The 19,341-nt window shown below is 38.5% G+C and overlaps 1 protein-coding gene across 2 annotated transcripts in view; it reads right to left on the minus strand.

The window, feature by feature from the left end:
- Window positions 1–19,341, minus strand: part of IMPG1 (interphotoreceptor matrix proteoglycan 1) — a 64,192-nt gene continuing 44,851 nt past the window's right edge. The window contains exons 13-17 of one of the 2 annotated variants that reach the window (XM_069804706.1): window positions 11,776–12,347; window positions 10,771–10,990; window positions 6,872–7,082; window positions 4,204–4,288; window positions 1–581 (exon numbers count right to left, since the gene is read on the minus strand). In XM_069804706.1, the coding sequence (XP_069660807.1) occupies window positions 4,249–4,288; window positions 6,872–7,082; window positions 10,771–10,990; window positions 11,776–12,347 (1,043 nt within the window). In that variant the 3' untranslated portion in view covers window positions 1–581; window positions 4,204–4,248. Of the gene's footprint in view, window positions 582–4,203; window positions 4,289–4,315; window positions 4,797–4,895; window positions 5,073–6,871; window positions 7,083–10,770; window positions 10,991–11,775; window positions 12,348–19,341 lie in introns of those variants that run through there. The other variant, XM_069804705.1, reaches the window with a different exon arrangement.

The raw sequence follows: 19,341 nt of genomic DNA on the forward strand, positions 1-19,341 counted from the left end.
TATAATGTGTTTATTATCAGAAAAATAGGAATCTGATGTTCACAGAAACCATAAAAAAATTAATCCCAACTTCTGTGTGATTTGCTATGTGAGCGTGGTAGGGGGAGAATGAAAAAGTTCCTGAATGCTTTTAACGTGGCCTTTGGTCAATGACAGCTCTTACTTCCATGTTTGCCACTTACATTAGTGTACGTGAGGAAGGTTAATAAAAGGGTATAGAAATGCAGTAAAGTTTCTTTGACATTTTTACCCAAATGGCTGTGACATACAATATTGAAAAAAGTCACTTCTCAGGAAAATCTGTTTCTAGCACTTGGCTCTTAAATGAAAATACAGTTAAGATGTGTAAGCCCTGGATGCTTAATGCATGCATCTTAACACTGGTGACTTCTTACTAGGCAAATTTTAGACATGGTCAAATAGTTGGTCACCTTGGTCAAGTTGTTTAATAAAACAGTTTTTTTGATGTGTACTGATGTTACAGCTAAAAGTTATATCTTGAGGAATCCTTGAATTTTTTTCATATGCATGATCAACCTGAAGTCCAGTCTTGAATAATGCAGACCTTCTTTTTCTAATACCTGTAAGAGAAACTCTCGTAAGACATTCGAAAAGCGTTTTTTTTAATTTGAAAATGTATTATTTATCTACTGCTAATAGGCAAGGTCTCACTAAAATCTGTTGAGATAATCTCCAGTTCATTGTAAGGAGAATTGAGATAATCCTGAAGTTATTATTTACATACTAAGTCATTGAGCTCAGAGTAATATTTATTATTTTTTCTCCCTGGTACAGCAATGCTGTGCTTCTGTATGAAACAACAAACAACTACCACCGATACCACCGTAATCTGAAGAACATGTTTTTGACTGTAAATAATTAGAATGCAGTGTGCTACAAAAGAAGCCATATCTAAAGTATCTACAAGATTCACAGTTACAGCAGACCTGGGATGAAACAATCTTTTGGGACGTTCAGTTTCTACGCATTGTTTTAAGTGTGAGAGCGGCATCTGTGCCATGCAAACTTGTAAATTTGTAAAACCTGACCCCTGGTATTCTTGAACTAAGAGCACAACACTTCCATCTCTGTATGGTATTTTAGGTCGTCTTTCCCCTCTGGTAATGAAACACTAAATCTCTGATGTTGGTGGGGGAGATCTAACAGGCTAACTTGTATTGTTGTTGTAGTGTTTTAATCCAAAATACTGTTTGCTTGATGATCCAAGTGACTGACATGAGGATGAAACAAATGGCAGTCTTTGTTTTCACCTCAAATTTAATTTCAGTCATCTTTCTTGACGGCTGAGTCAGCGTTTCAGAGGATCTTGCTATGTGTCAGTTACTGGTTTTGATGAGCAAAGAGTGATGTATTTTATCTATTTCTTGGGGAGAATCTGTAATGACTTTCAGGCTTCGTCTGAATTGCATCAAATGAAGGGGTCTTTGTCCATGCTGATTAGATTCAGTATTATAAAACAAACTATTCTACCATCCTCTTATCCAGTGCTTTTTTCCCAATGCTTCTGGGCTATTTTGTGTCAAAGGTTTCTGGATCCTCTTAGGTTTTACCTAAGTTTGATAAAACTGATTTTCTGTGGTATTTGTTGCAGGACAGTTCTTTTGCAAGCTTAGAAAAGTTTGTGAAGACTAGATGAGATCCTTTTTCTTTTCGGGGGTTAGAACCGTCACTGAATTTTGCCAGGTAATGTCTTGAAAAAGAAGCTTACTCACCCATGCCATGTACAAGCACAAATAAATGGTGTTTATAGAATAGCATCCATTAGACCAACTGAAAAATAATAGACTTTACGGACAGCCTGACATAAGACCCTTACAGCTGAAAAGCAGTGTGCTGTATTTTTCAGCACCTTTTTCACCGAGCAGAGAGTGTCCAGCGCAGTCACTAACAGGGACAGCAGATACTACAAGAGAAAAGTTGCATTTTGAGTGAGGTGGTGTCTTTGGCTCTCATCTCAAAGGAGCAGAGAGCACACGTGTAGGTGAGGTGGGCAGCAGAGAGTCAGGTCGGCAGGATCATTTTTGGAGAACTTTGGCATGTTTGACTCTCAGCCATAGTAGGCCAACTGGATGTGGACTTGTTGGCCTTATGACTCAATCTGAACGAGCTGATCCACTCAAATGTGTAAATTCTAGCTCATTGTCACATTCTGCTTTGGCCCAAAAAAAGATGACTCAGTCATTTTATTCCTCATATTGTATGATTTGTGGAGCAAGGCACACCAAGTTCCCAGAGACCTAACCATGTAGAAAGGTGGCTTTCAGCTGTTTGCAAGAACTTGGGTTTTCTACTGAGCTCAGAGAGAAGGAAGAGAAAGTTCTTCACCTGGATGTGAAACATGTTTGTTAGTTCCTGGATGACTAATTGGGTAAAAACCCAACCAAACAAAACCCCGTCTGATAACTAAGTTTTGCAATCATTTTCCGTGTAGTGACCCTGTAACTAAACTGGAGACATTTTTCATGCTTAGGAAGGAATTGAAGGTTATTTTAGCTTCTACTGGAATTCTATGCTTCTTTTCGTACACGCCTTTATAAATACAGAGCTGTACTTACTGTAGATAGTATGTCCTAAAAAGCTGTCAATGCTGTCATTACACATTGCAAAACAGAACTGAAAGACGAATTTTCAGTTTCACCTAAGAGTTCTAGATATCCACCTCCTCCTGCAAATTCAATTCAAGTGCCATATTCTGTTTTAAAAATCTAGCCCCAAAGGAGTTTTCTACATTGTGATATGGAAGTGGTGCTCTTAGTTTCAGCTAACAAAAGCTGTTTGTGTTTACATTTTTCTTCCTCCACTGACTTTTTTCAAATCATTAAGAACTCATTCAACATAAAGGCTCTGATGTGAACACTCATTTAGAACTTAAGTAATGGTGAAAAATGGCCAAAACCACCTAATTTTTTTTTAAACCCATTTCTATTTCTTGGTTGCCTCAACTTCTCACTAAATTAAATTCCTTGACTAGATCTTGAGAGGAGCTTTGTCAATATACTTTTGACAATTCAAATAAAGTCTAGATGACAGAGGCCTGGTTTTCTCCCACAGATGTGCCATTTTATTCCTTTCATAAAATATTTAATGCTGTTGTAAGTAGTAATTTTAAGTAGTTCAGCTGGTATGGAAGCTTATTGGTCTGCAGTTACCCACAGACACATTTCTTTTAAGGTGGATGTAAAATACTAATTGCAAACGTCTGTGCTCTTGTTTTTATCAGCAGCGAAGCCAATTCATTCTTGAGCTTTTCCAAACTGCTGCTTCCTGCTGACTTGTCGGTCTCTGTCACTCACTGCCTGCCAGTCCCCGCATTGTCATCTGTCTGTAACTGTGACCTGGAGTACTGAAGAGACCAGACCAGGGTGTGATGAAGATCAGTGAAAAGTAATCTTTCTATATGGTGTCATTAATTGTTCCTTTATTTACATGACAATGTACTGGCTCAAGCCAAAGATTCACGTACCCCGGTATCCTGTCTCCCGTAGTATATAGCCAGTGCCAGGGCAATCCTGTACTGATACTACCCTCAGTAATAATGGGTACTAACAGCTATAGTAAAACCTTTCTCTTCCTAATTGGGCTGTAATTCAGAAAACTGAAAATGGGAAAGTAAAAGCTTTTTGTCTACCTTTCAAGAGAGCATCCTCAGATACATCAGAAGTAAGAGACAGCCTGGCAATTTTAGAAAATTTTGTGACTTGGCTTTTCTCCTTTCTGTCTGGTTTTTTTTCCCCCCAAAGATACAAGAGGTTTCGAGTTGCAAAACTTGAAATAGTGTTCGAGATACGAGCAGTATTCTGTTCAAGTTACAATTCCTACTTGTTCAAACTCTATGTAGCTTAAGCAGGCACACATTTTTAAATGATCTGTTACTGCTAGTTAAAACCTGCCCTTTGGTTTGTGTTCTGTGTGGCTTTGTCGTTTTAGATATTCTTTCTTCCTTCATTTGTTTCAGTGACTGCCACATTAGCAGATGGGTATACAGAATGGAACTTTGTTGTATAAAAGCACTTAAGAAGGGATTGTTGTCATATCAAGCATCTGAAAACCCCGAGCTTCTCTTTGTATGGTATTAGTACAAAAAGGCTTCCTGGTAACATTGACAGACAGGAAACTCAACTTTTTAAAGTTGACTTTAAATTGAAACTCAGATTTTTAAAGCTCTTGAAAATAGTCACAAACCTTGGTTTTGTCTGGCTGAATGCTGGAAATGAAGAATTTCAGAGACTAACTTGTCAGTCCTGGCTTTGTAAACTGGTCTGGTGACCTACAACAGTTTAAAAAAAAAAATAAAAAATAAAAAGACCAGATTAATTATTTCAGTAAATCACAAGAAGCACTCAGATGGGATGGACCACCAAAGCCATGCAAGAGAGCTGTAAGAAAAGCGGTTCTACAGTCCTGTTATGAAACCTACACAGCAGTAAATGTGGAACGTAAATAAATGAATTAGTATTTTTAGTTCTGAAATTGCGCAGCAAGAGATGAGAGTCAAATTTGATTTAGTTGTAGAGTTAATACGTGAAGATGGACCTGCTATTTGAGGTGGGACTGTTTGTTGAGGGGTAAGAAAAGGATTTCCATGCATTTTACCTCCATGCTGAATTGTGTTTTCAAGTTCATGTAATGCTTCGTGATCAATGATCCTTGAGGAACTGACACAAGCACTTACACTACAAGCCGTATGACAAAAGCTAGTTATGGGTTCATCATGTTCAAAAGCAGGATTAATCCTTACAGCATTTTCTGAATTGCAGCTGTTGAGAGTAGGACTTCTACAATGCAGAACATTTTTGTTTAGGTAAGATTTTAAATTGCAAAATTAAAAAAAGGAATATTTTGAAATGTGAAGAAAAAGATCATGAGCAGCTTACTGCAAATTAGAGTTTCTTTTGCTTTTTCTTCTTAACTTAATAATTAAAATGATGAGAAGAAAAACAAGGCTTAGTAAGCCAAGAATGAGAGGTTTAAAAGTGAAGGGTTGTATGGGTTCTGGAGCAAATTTTGCACAGCGCTGTCCGTGGTAAAGCTCATGTCTACGTACAGGGCATCTAAAATAGGAGAGGAAGAGAAAAATGTACAGAACTTCAAGGCAGAAAATATGGAGTACCTCAAATGAAAACAAAGGAAAATCTGCATTTAAATACAAGCACAGTATTCCCAGTACAATTAATTGTTACATGTCTGTATGAAATAATATGATTGATAATAGAGGAAAGATAATATTCTTAGATTCATGAGAGTGTTAAATAAAGAGACAGATATATTTTTTGCCAACCTATAAATTTTAAGGAAATGAATGCATTTGGAACATCTCTGACAAATTTCTAGCCCCACAGGTGAAGTTGAAATAACATTTGTATCTGAGTAGCAAGGTCTGAAATAAGAGTTTTACTACAAATAGCTCCCTTTAAAGCAAGGGAGAAGATTGCCATATTTTATATGAGAACACAGGGGTTCTAGTTAGTGGAAAAACTAGCGTGGTTCCAAGTAAATTCACAAGCAAACCAAGTGCCTGACTAAAGCAAATAATAGGCCATAATTGTCTCTCTGCAGACTGTACAAGTTTGCACAAACTGTCAGTATAAGACTGGTCATAAGTTTGTTTGAACTTGCTAGAATTCACAAAAAGTTTCATTTATTAATACTTGTATCATTCCAAATGATGATTTGGTTATTACTGTACATCAAATGGGGGCTTTTCTGAAATGGAAAGGTGTTATTTTCCTTAGTGCGTTGGTCTTGGAGGAATAGGCTGTATACCCTTTGCTACTTTGGTAAAGTTTTGAGAGGACCTCGTTAGCTCACAGGCTGATTTCTAGTACAAAATACTGCAGCTGCACTACTGTGACTCTGCAAATCAGGAATTCAGCAGTAACTGCAGTGAATTCAACATAATCTTCTATTATCATTTCTGTGACGCCCACTGCAGAAAATGAATTATGTCAGTTATGTTGTTAGAGTGAAATTATCATATGAATAATTTGCTCAGTAGTCTTATTTTTTTGACATTAATGCTAAGTATGCTAAAAGATGTATCATTAACCTAGTAAAGTCAATATTAAGAGACAATAAACAAGTGCAAGAATTGTAACTTATCTCTTGCTTATACACGTGGCTGGTGGACTACTGTGTGCCAGTCTAGTATGCAGTTTCACGTAATGCTCTGGATAGTCTAGTCTTACAGTGGGAAGAAACTTGATTCTTTTAAGAGAGAATTAAGACATTCAAGTACTGTGGTAGTTCTCAATATTGGCTTAACATCATTTCATGTAAAAATCCTTATGGAATGTGTTTGCAGTTAGGAGGAGCTGCTAATCTTCAAGTCTTTCCCAGAAAGCCCTGAAAGCAGCCTTCATGTGCTTTAGTGGGTGGTCTGGAATCAGAATAGTGCTCATTGGTGTGTTTATAAGAATATGGATATCCTTTTTAATACATCTTAGAAAAATGGAATTTTTTGAAATACTACTATGTAATCAATAGCAAAACCATGAATGTGTTGCTTCATTTTTCCAAGATGTATTTGGAAATCTGAAAAGAATGCATTGTTTTGTATGTCTCATCTCTGCCAGTGATGCTGAATTTCTAATAAATTTCTAAAGCATCCCTAAAAAATACCTAGATCATGATGTTCTGTGTGTACTAACAGGCAGAAATGGATTTATCCATAGTGAGACTATTTATACCGAAGAAGGGTATTGCAGTGTAGCTTAGAGCATCTGAATGTTGAGGTTGTGGCTTATTAGCTCAGTCTGTGCTGTCGAAAAGTATATACTCAGCCCTGCTTGTTCATGCAATAGACATACCAGGGGTCTGTTACCAGAATTCATGTTAAGCACCATTTATTTACCTGCAGACAGCTCCTCTTCCTGGAACTAACTCGCATTTCCCACCATTGACGCAAAGATGCGGTTCCAGCTCGCACAGGCTCCGACAGGGTAATCCGTCTTGGCTTGCGTACCCAGGTTTACAAAGGCAGTCAGCCTCTTTTGTCCACTCATTCATTATGCATTCGGAAAACTCGTCACATGCCATGAATTTGCATGGGTCTGCCTGATCAGCTGTAAAGGATGGGTAAATCATTAATTGATGCGTTACCCCAAAGTAACTTGGCAGGCTTTGTGGCAGCTAGAGAAAACAATTCACATTTACTGGCCAGCTACTTGTGCATGTTAATGGGAGGATGTAGTCTAGCGTAAAAGGACACGCATCCTTCTTTCTGTAGATGACACAGCAAGCACACAAGCTTCTATTTACTTCTACATTTGTTTACCCCATCACTATTTGGCTGTGATTTTATTTTCATGTCACTGACAAGGATTTTCACATTTGTATATTTTTATCCTTTTTTAACTGTAATTGCTAGTTTTATACTCATGGATGCTATGCTACAGCCTTGCATATGTGTAAGAAATAGTTCTGGCTGTAATGATCTTAAACACATAATTTAGGATATGACAAGGGGAGAGAATTAGGTTATTGAATATTGCACAGTACTATGAGGGCTGCAACCTAGAAATATTGGCACGGTCTAGACAAAATATGTGCTTGCAGGGCTTTTTTTTTTTTTTTTTGAAGTGATATGTTAGCATTGGGAAAACTTGCTGGGTTTTTTGTTTTGTTTTTTAAATATTATGAAGAGATGCCTCTGTGATATTAAGGGAAGATGAGCCTGCTGATGTTCATAGGAAGGCCAGACTCAGAGGCAGCTTGAAGTCCTAACATCTGCTGTCACACAAGTCTACTTCTCCTTTCCCATTCTCTGCTTACTAGAAATGAAAAAAAGACCCAGAAGGAGGCATTTTAACGCAGTGCTCCACCCAGCTTGTGCTGATGGGGTGGTGAGGAGGAGGGCTGCATCCCCCAGTCTTGTCTCATGGAGGCAGTTTACTGTGTACTGCGGGGTAAAGCCCTTAGGAGGCAAAAGATGAGAAGCAGACCAGGGGATGCAAAGTCTGTTCTTGCCAGCAAACAGTTTCAATAAGGTGTGTGAATCCAGAAAGGTTTTAATTACAAAAACAAGAAAAGAAAGCACAGAGAAGGACATGTGAGCATATACACAGCTATGAGCTGGGCTATGTGGCCTTTTTTAGTTAAGTGGGCTTAAAATTTCTTTAGAAGAAAAATCTATAGTTTAAAAAGAAGATTCATATGGGATATTGCAGCTAGTACCTGTAGGTACTAACTGGGCTGAGAATTTTCTTCCGGAGCTGCTTCATGCTCCATACTAGACGCTCAGTAATACTAATTTCAATGAAAAATGAGCATTGCAGTCTTTATAGTAGTACTGAAAATATCAGACACACACTAGGATATGCTTAACTGGTAAAAATTAATCCAGCAGAGCTGTTCACTTTTAACCCCTCTATAGTTCTATGGCTAGTTCCTTTTTTTTTTTTTTTTAAATTTATTTTTCTTATTTTAGACTAGTGAGTTTTAGCATGCTTAGTTTCCCTTTGCTATATGGGGATGTTGATTTGGGGTGTGCTTTGTTCCTGGACTGTAAATGTATGTATGCATAAACTCTTAACAACTGGGCATCAAAGTAATGCAATGAATTACAAAGTAACTTTATTGCCAGGCAAACCCTTGCTTATGTGTAAAAAACAAAACAAAAAAAAAACCCACCCCAAAAAAACCCTAAGTAAAAAAAAGTTCCGAGTACTTTGCTCTGGTCATTGATACTACTGATTGGAATTACAAAGTTTAGTCTCTAATGAAACAAAACCAGCTGGCAAATCAAAAGGGGATATTAATTCTTACAGATTCTTTTCTTACCCCACACAGAATTGCACACCAAGCAAAACCAGAACACTTCTAAAGGAAAAATTGTTAATAAAAGGGTTTGTATGATCGAGTACTAGATTAAAACAGTAACAGCTACATTAACTGCATGTCTCCTGTAAGTCTCTCCCCAGTTTTGATGGTTACAGTTTGCCATTATAGGAGTGGAAGTAAAAGTTGATACTGCTAGTACAGAGACGCAGGCTGAAGCTGAAAGGTCTCAGCACATTTCTATTTGACAAGTAGAGCTTGGCAGGAGCATTTCACTGCGTTAGAGGGTCATTTTTTGGTGATAATGTTTCATTTTCCTTAATAAAGTGTTGGGCTACGTACCTGCCGTACTTTGTTATCTTTTCTGTGTTTTCACTTTGTTTAGATCACAAAAATAATGCATGCAGGTATTTTAAAAGCCCACTAGGTTATTCTTTATGGTATTATTTACGACCAGTGCAGTCAGCCTTTTGCAGCTGCTGAGTCTTGATAGGTATTTTGGACTGTCAGTGCCTATCAGTGTTTCAATTTGGTATAACATTATTACCACTAGATGGCTCTTACTTTCACAATAAATAGGAATTTGCTCAAATTACCTTAATTTACTGAACAGTTCGGGGGTTTTTTTTTTGTTTGTTTGTTTTCTGAAGGGAAAAGACAGTAGGGCTTTGAAACACCTGTATGGGAATATACTGGCTTTATAAACATAATTTCTTCTATTTTGACGTTTTGCTGCTGTTCGTAAGCCTTGAAAGAATAGCTCTCTGCAAACTCATTGTGATAATTGTTTTCTTAAATTAATGTTGAAATACCACATCAGTAAAGCAACCAATACGGATGAAGATGAAAGCTTTTTAAATTTTTCTGTGTTTGCATTTTAGCAACTTTCTTGTTTTAGTTTTCATTTAATGAAAATTTACTACCAAAGCAGAGATGTGTGGCAGCCCAAAGTTCACTCTTTCTAGTGAACTCATTTAATACTTTATTCAGCAAAACATCAGTTTATCATGGCAGTATTTTTGAAAGTTTGAATACTGTGATTCTGTTAACTTTCTTTACCACACACTATGTATGCTCTTAGTGGCCACAAGGAGATACGTAAAATTAAAACAGATTAGAAACTGCCTGTGTGAATTGTAGAGGGATTTCTGTTCTGGAGTTGTCAGAGATCTATACATAAAAAGACAGCTTAACCAAAACTGCTGAAGGCATCTGCATGCTAAGGTATTGGTAGTATTCTTCTCCATGCCAATGAAATTAAATTCAGCCCTGAAATAATTACGAGAACCTGAAAATAGATCCAGGCTTCAATTTTATAAAACAATGCAGTTTTTGAAAACTTTAAGCTTCTGACATTACAATAGTGTCCAGATACATTGTTACTGACTATCTAGGTGTTTAACAAAGACTACAGACTTATTTGAAAGGTATTAAATCAGGAGGGATTCTGGAATTACAAATCTATGGAGTGCTACTTACTGTCATGCTCTGGTCAGTGAGTATTTGTAGAATACAATTATTCCTAGAAATTATCTCCTTCTGTCTAGAACTCTGTAGCCCTTTAAAAACAGATTTAATGATGCTCTAAACTATGGTTTGCTTACAACATTGCAAAAATCATACTCAGGTGCAAGATTTGCCTAAGTCACTCCTGTAAACTGCACATGAGCATTCCTTCTACCTGTCTTCACCCAGCCCTTATTCTAGAGAGTTTTTAGTTTACTGTATTTGGCTCTGAAGAGCAGTCGGTGTACATGCGCAGACCAACACCTGAACCCAGCATTTCATTATAGTGTGAAAATATGTCTGCAGATAATTTGCAACATCTTGTTTTTTCTTATTACTCCTGATCACTGGGAGGCTATTGCTAATACCATTATTTCCACAACAGTAATATTTCTGAAGCTGTAACAATCTGGAAAAGATTATCTGCTTGGTTTTGATTTTGCACGTACATTAGTAATGCAGTCTTACCTGGCTCAATATCCAGGGAATAGCTGTCGATCTCCAAATTGAGGTGTTGGGCTGCAGCATCACAGAAATCTTCCAAAACACAGTGTACTGCTTCTGTGATATTGTATGGCACTGTCCTGGCAAATTTCATTTTGCTGTTCACAATCACACTTCCGTTCCTGAAGTTAAGTATTTCCAGGTGCTTAAAACCTGTAAGGTTGGACTGAAGATATGGAAGTAGCTGCAAAAGAGAAATTTGCCTTTATTTTAGCTTACTGTCGATGTCTACCTGCTATTAATTTCTCTTACAGTCACTTTTCATTATCAAGTACACGCATCACACGCTTATTTCTCTGAATTTAATACAATTGTTAAACCCCACCACCAAATTAACTTTTCTGTTTAGCACTATCTTCTTCAGGACTTTGGTGTCTTTCTCAATAATATATTGAGATGGATGGGCAGCAATTTCCCCTGTAATGAAATGCACAGCAGCTGGGGAGTTTATTCATCTGGAAGAGAAAAAAATCACCTCACTCAAAAGCCAACTTTAATTATTTTCAAACGTTCAATCCAGACAGGTTAGGCCATAGCATAATAGGCATGTTACTGAGCTGACCTGCTGCCCTATTGTACCCATGGAGAAAATCCGTATCTAATCATGTTCCCCCTGCTAAGCTATGATATATTTTAAAAGGCCTATTTTTAAATCCAGCATGTAGACACAAGCCTTAGATGTAATCAGCACTGCTATACTGTTGATGTGAATCTAAGAAAAAGCCAAATAAACTACATGCCAGGCATATATCTGGAGTCTCTTGAACAAGTGAAAACTTTCATCGCTGGCTGCATAAACTCTTTCTTCACACCCTGAGAGCATCCCAGGTTTATGGATCCTTTAAAAATACAGCTTATCAGACTGAACCGTAGTAGGGTCTGATATTGTTAAGATACTGTGCTCTTCAGTGTATTTCGTTAAACCGTGCCCAACTATTGCAAGTGTTGTTCAAGTTGATTTTCACCCACCAATTGCATGAACTGTTGTTCTAGTGCTTTGTATTCTGTCGAACTCCTATTGAAGAGGTCATCAGAAAAGTGCATGTTGGTTACCCTCAGGCTGAAGAAAACTACTAGCTCTTTGCCTTTGGCTGCGGTTGTCATGGAGCTGGTAGTTACATACTTCAGCGTAGGAGCTGGGGTGGCTTCTGCAGGCTCAGTTGTCAGCACTGAGATATAACCGCTGCCGTGCTCCGCTTCCTCCAGTGCTGCTGTGCTCATCGGACCGACGTGATCTAACTCGGCAGCAATGTCCTGCACTCCTGTCCCAGTGCCATCGGGCGTAACGCTCTCAGAGGCGGGCACTGAGGAATCCGGGACTTCAGGGGACTGTTCGATGATCTCCGAATGGCTGTAGGGCGGGCTGGTTGCCGCAGGCAGCGGTGCTCTTTGGTCTGATGGTAGCGCATCTGTAATAACATCTTCAGGCTGCGTGGTAGAGAGATCACTTGAACCAATAAAGAAAGGCAACGTTTCATAAGTGGTGGCTGTAACTAAAATGTCATCGCCTGATGATTCTGGTTCATCCATGATCTTAACTGCTGCAGAAAAACGGGAAAAACAAGTAGCTCTTTTGAAAAGCAAGCATAACAAATATCAAGCATGGAAACAACATGTATGTTGTATTTCCATTGAAGCATTTTTAAAAACAAGCTTTAACGCTATCGAAACATGAAAATGTTATTTCCATCACCAAGGAGGGGCTACTGGAATAAAACACCTCATCCACATGTTTGAGTGATGAGATTTTTGTGGGTGCTCTGTTTAAATAATAATTACACTTGGTAAGTATTTCCTGAGCCATACCAAAGCACATTCCTGTTTTGAAGGTACATAATCACACTGTCAGTTTATATTGACGGAAAGAGTAGATCACAGCTTTGAGCTGTCTGCTCGGATCAGTTGTATGCTAGAGTCATTCTGTTCCCCTCTGCGAGAGGTTAATGCTATTATTTGCTGGTAATCATAAAATGTGGTTAAGGAAAGCAGTACAGCCTCTTCAGATGCACATTCTGTTGATTTACCTAAAAGACAACAGCACCAGTGAAAACAAATTCAAACCTTAAGAAATCATCTGCTGCACCTGAAGCAGCCATTTGATCCAGATGGTGAACCTTTATGAGGTCCTCAGTGGGGCTTGGCGTGGATCTAGGATGTGTGATAGCTGTAGCTGAAATCCAAATCTAAAGCAGGATGAGTGAGACTCTGAATTTGGCTTGCAGCTACCCAGCCACAATGACTTTACAGAAAACGCCGGCCTCCAAGCTGACAACTTTGTCCTTTTCCAGTGAAATACTTGTGTGGGTTCTTCACACGGGACTTTTAGCAGCCCCCTGCAGGCAAAATCACTTATCAGCTGATGGCAAAGAAGTTTTTCTCCAATTGATGAACTGTTCCATTCCCTATGCACTAATTTCCTCCCAGTGGCTAATGAAAGTATTAAAGGAGAGCAAATTTTGCATTGGCAATAACCTCAACTGAAGGAGGTGGCAACTATCCTGTCCATGGCATAGGAGTTGCCCATGGATGTTCTTTGTGTCCCTTTCTATTTCCTTGCTTCCAAACAAACGAGGCCCTATTTTCTGCTTATTGTATTGCTGGTTCTAGGAACAAATGTACATTTTCAACAAATAAAAGCTTAATATGAGATAGCTGTCTATTTTCTTGACAGTGTTAATTTAACAGCACGTACTAGCTCTTTGCTTCCTCCCTGCAGATACAATGCCTTGGTCTAATGTGGAGTATTTTCTATATAGCCATATATAGCCCCATTCTGCTAAGCTGACCACACTTCTCAAAACAGCAAAGAGTTGTTCTAAGGCAAGGTATGTGGTTTTACTAGAATTAGATGCTTGAAAAGAATTTTCTCCCATCTGGTTACCACTTTGCATAAACTTATGTTAAGAGCTGATACATACATAGTTTTTCCCCTTTATCATTTATTTTCTATGTTGTACTACCTGTATGGTGATTTAGTGATAGTAGGGTAAAAAACCAGAACATGTGCTAATAAAATAAATTGATAATATAAAAATAATAAATAGTATAATATAAAAAGATATAAAATTCATATATAAATAATAAATAGTACCAATAATAATAAACTAAGTAAAACACATAATAGACTGACCAGTGGTTAAACTATTGGAGTAGGTTGTGAGAGAGCTATATTTACTTTTTTGGTTTTGCTTCAAACTCCTCAGGAGTCTTAAGAATATGCCTTTGTGTGGTGTTGATCTCACTTCTAGGAGACATTTAAAAGTGAGATGCATCCTCTAAGCCAGTCCTCTCTGCTCCCTTTTTAGTCAAGAGAGAGACATTTATCTCACTTGAAGAAAACCATCCAAACATATGCTGGCTCTTTTGAAGTGCCTGTATCTTTCTGTTGACTTCAGAACATACACAACGGATTTATGTAGGATGCCTGGTTCTCCCCGTACACAGTTTCTGTTACCTAAATCAATCTCTTCAGCTCCTTATAGCATTATTGAGGTTCAGTGATTTCTCTGAGGTGCTCAAGTATTAGGCTGATAAGGACTATTAAAGTTTTTGAAAAAGGGAAACACTTTCCATTGTGTCGTAGTTTGACACTACCAGCAGGGCAGTGTGGTTCTAGCTCTGGTGAAGCGTCAGTGAATTTTACACTGGAATACCAGTAACATGGTGTTACTGGAGTGTTCCTCCTCCCACTCTCAATTCTAAGGTTTTCCGTTTGTTACAAGTATTTCACATGCCTTGCCTAAGGGAAGAACTAGATTTTTTTTTTTTGTCTGTTCTGTGGAGAAGTGAACTTCTAGAAACAATTTCCAAAGGTAACCTGGATACTGTGAAGCAGAACTGCTCAGGTGAAGCAGCCTGGAAGGATCATGACTGCATCTGCTTCTATTTATGCAGTCGCTACATCAGTAAGTACCGCAAATGTTATTCTGTTACAAATAAGCCCATCTGAAAGCACAATGTATTTTAAGACTGTTTTTAACAGGTATTGAGTAACAGATGCTAACACTGTATTTCAGCAAGGTGCTGAGGAGTATCAGGCAAATTCTTGCTAGAGCAGAGTCTGTCACAGCAGCAGTATGTGTCTTCATAGCTATACATGAAAAAGCATTCTAGAAACAAGATGTGGACTATTCTGGCGGGGTAATCAGGGAAAGGACACCTTCCACATTTGCTGCTTTCTGGATGCACAAAATATTGCAAGTTTGTAAGGCAACTGCCTTGCAAGATGCTCCCCCTCTTTTGAAGACCAGGTTATTAGCTCCTGTTTGTTACGTGTTTTTGCAGGATTCCTCTGTTATCTTGTAGCTCAAAGTAGAGCAGTCATCAAAGGCAGTTCACAAACTGCCCTGGACAGCTGGTGTTGCTGGACAAACATTTTGTTATACTTTGGCACATTGGAACAAATCAGTAGGAGGTGGGTGCTGCCAGGTTTTTCCAGAGACCAGGTTTTAAGGGAGGCAACTGCAATGCAGTGGCATGGCACAAGGGGTGCCTATTTTGCCTGTAACACTAGCTGACTGATGGTAAGTTATTGAAGATCACTCATCTCTGCCAATATTTAGTATCCCTTTCCCACTTTAGAGAAGGCAAATTTTTATAGCCAGTTTTGTTGCCTTCAACTGCATGCATGAAAACATCTTCCCCCAAGTGCATTTTAACTGGCAGAATATTTGGAAAACAGAATGATTTAGATGACAAAACTTCCCACTTGGTAAGAGACTATATTTCACCTATTTTGGATTTGATATTTAGGGTTGAGTTCTAATCCCATATTTATCAGCAGTGAACTCACTGAAATCGACGGAACTGTGGTAGCATAAAACCTGAGCAAGTGAGATCAGGATATTTGGATTTGCCCTGAGGATCAGGAGTGGCCAGTCCTACGGCCCTTAGGGGAAAAGCTTTCTGCCAGATTATAAAATAGTTCCTTACCTTTCACATGATGGGATCCTCCCACCTCCCTCCCACATCCCCAACGGCTGTTCATGACCAAAGTGTACAAAATAACAAGCAAACTTAGAGCACTAGTGATTCTGGAAAAGACTCTGAAGTACGCTGCTAATATGAAGCATCTCTGTTGGATGGGATGCAGAAAAAGACCAAGTGCTGCATTCTGCTTTACTGCAAGGCCAGATTGTCGTGACCTGGAAGCACAACGGGACCACGATGTGGGTGCAGCAAATTCCCATTTAAACTAGTTGTACAGTCTCCTTTTATCTGTTGCGATACATAATTCACACTGCTGACAGTATAATACAAGGGCTACAGTCCCAGTCCCTACAGTCCTAGAGAGTAACCAAAAGAGAATAACAAAGTGCGTGCTGTATGGAACTGGGGTTGTGCATGCAGGATGTAACACCAAACGCTGCGCCACAGCTTGATGCCCTAAGGCTTCATTGAGAACTTGAGGTGCTTTTCTCTTGTCATGTCCTTGTGTTTCTTGTGTAATCAAGGATATGGACAGATTAGAAAAACAAAGCCTAGTGGTGTTCTCTGTTTACAAAGCTCTTGCTGTTACTTGTTACGCTGATAAGGAGTGAGAGTCACTTATTAGTTAAGGGAACTCAGAACAGATTTCTTAGCATTAGTGCTTGAGGCATTAATGCAGGATGATCTACTGATGGGATGAACCTGCAGCTCCACAGAGCAACCTTCTCTCAGCATGACAACAAACACTCAAGCATATGATCGCGATGGCATTTGTTAGGCAGATTGTATTTTAGAAAGAGGTAAGTACAGGAGAAAAAAAGAACTGAAATGGCTTTGAAATTGCAGCAAGTATGAAGCAGAATAACCATACGTATAGTACACATTAGGCATACAGCTGTGTATATGTTTGTGTGTATATATATATGTATATATATAGGTTATACAGAGACTATAACGGTCTTCTGGCATCCTCTTATTGCAAGCAAAGTAACTTAAAAGGCCTTGAGGGCATACCAAGATGATCTCTGTGCATCTATCACCTGTTTTCATAAGCTGCCAAGTTTTATTTATCAGTCACTGTCTCTCCAGCTGAGATAGACAGTGACTGACTACAGAGGTGGTGTTAGTCCCTTGCAGTGTGAAAGGAAATGGGCTCACCTTAAAGGCTGCTGAGTGCTTACTGAACCACAGAACCAGTCCTGAACCCAGGGGTTACTGGCCCCTTCTGCTGGTTGCACTTTGTCTAACCCCTGTCATGTTACTGCTGCAAGACATGCCTACACAAGAGACATGTTGAAATCAGCAGTAAAATGATCTGCAACTGGTTTTGCCAAGCTTTTCCACTGTCTACATGAGCCTTTGATAAAAATCAACCCTAAGGAGTTAAAAACTATGGATGAAACAAAGAGGACCTAGATATTTGGGATGAAAAAACCCCACCTTTGCATTTAAAATATTGCTTTCATATATAAAACCAATATATATTGGTTTTCAGACTAGGTATAAAGAAGAAATTTTTTACAATGAGGGTATTGAATCACTGGAAGAGGTTGTCCAGAGACGTGGCAGATGCTCCATCCCTGGAAGCATTCCAGGTCAGGCTGGACGGGGCTCTGAGCAACCTGATCGAGTTGAAGATGTCCCTGCTCACTGCAGGGGGGGTTCACTAGGTGACCTTTAAAGGTCCCTTCCAACCCAATTTTGTTCTATGATGATTCTATGATTCTATAAGCACGTATATATATAGAAATAATTTTGAAATGGAACACAAAATGCACTTAAACTGGTTCATCATAAAGCAATTATTTGTGATACTTCATCCAGTTTGCCTTGTAGATGAGATTTTTACAGCAGAAGGCTAGAAAAAACACAGGCAATTATTTTATGAAACCTCTAAAAGCACAAATGCTGAAGAATTAGATATTCTTAGCTCAGCATATTTCATTTCAGCACACAGTTTGGTCTACAACACTATCATTCAGGTGTAGGAAACCCGCAGAGAGCACGAAATAAGATGCTGAACTCAAATATAACCCCAGAGGAACCATATTGAAGGTTAAAAAATGGCGTGGAATTAAAAACTGCTGTCAGCAATAAAAAACAACTCTAACTCTCAGCCACCACCTACCCTCCCACAAAGATATTTACTGAACTCTCCAGATGTTTTTTTGTATTACATGGACAAGGCAGGACAATCTTATATGGAGAAGAGTTTTATATCTAAAATTAAACTGCTCTTGGCAAAGATGTGTAAACACTAAATTAAGAGGCAATTTCCTGGGCGCATTGCTATATTAAATCTTTGTAAAAAGAGTGCTGCATGTAGGCATGTATTCCCAACTGAGGGAGTAAAATACATAGATTTGACTTAGAAAAAATCAACTGCCATTTCAACAACTTTATTTTAGGTATCTAATTAGTTTGTCCTCTTCTATTTTTTTAAGTGAGGGGAACCCTCCTAATTGACCATGAATAAGGAATTATTGTTTGAGAAAGGTCAAATTGTCATGAAAAATTTTTCTAGTAGGTTTGTATTAATAAGCAGATGCAGAAAGTTATACATTAAGAGGGTCTGGCATTTAATTTCATTCATGAGCTTAATAAGCACTGACATTGCCTATTGGCAATGCATGAATTTTCCAAGTCCACTGGCAGATATTGTTCTGTATATGAAAGTTACAGTATTACAATGTACATGTATGTATTTGTATATATGCTGGCTGAAGAAAATAACAAAGGGAAAAAGTGTGCAATTAAGAGATTGGTCTGTAATGCAGGGTAAGAATCTCTTTATGGGCAGCTCTGCTGATATAAATACCAGATGGATCGCTACAGCAAGTAGCTGGATTCAAATCTATGTATTTTGTTGGTGCCTGAAATGCCACAAAAATCCCTGGATGCAGGACTGTTGTATACGAGGAAATCGATAGTGCTTGAGGTCTTTCATTTTTAACTAGGGCACAAGTAAGATGAGGATTAAGAGAATTAAGGGAAGAGGATCATTAACCTAACATGTCACAACAAATGTCTTGCAGCACATAATTACTGATTAAGTTTGCCTTTTTAACTGTAAGGCCAAGCCATAAAAGCCAGAATGATCTATGGCTGTCATTCTGTCTGTCTATATGAACTCCTCAGAAGCCAGGTCCAGTGTCCAGTGTAATCAACAGAACCCCTTCTCCACTGACTTCAGTGAACCTCATTTCACTGGGAGCAAAACCCATCTCTTCACCATCTCCAGTCCTAAAAATTCTTGTAGCTCTTGACTTTTCCTCTTTAGCATCCTGGCTGAAAATTTTTGAGTAGTCTAATTTTTCACAGAGCAGCCTGATAGCTGTGGCTCTAGCGCCAGTACCACATAGTTCCCTGCGTAACTTAAGAAGCCTTCAGTTTATTCTGAAAGTTCTCATACTTTGCAGCTGTGCTTCATCATCATGTTCTCACCACCAAAGATGCAAATAAATGTCATTCTGACATGATGTCACAAGGGGAGTATTTTGTACTCCAATAAGATACTACTTAGTAATGATAATCATCTCTCATTACTCTCAGAACAATTCAGTTCTACCTTACACTCTGAAAACTAAGAGGATAACATAAAATTTG

This window comes from Haliaeetus albicilla, chromosome 17, assembly GCF_947461875.1.
Source record: "Haliaeetus albicilla chromosome 17, bHalAlb1.1, whole genome shotgun sequence".
NCBI lineage: Eukaryota > Metazoa > Chordata > Aves > Accipitriformes > Accipitridae > Haliaeetus > Haliaeetus albicilla.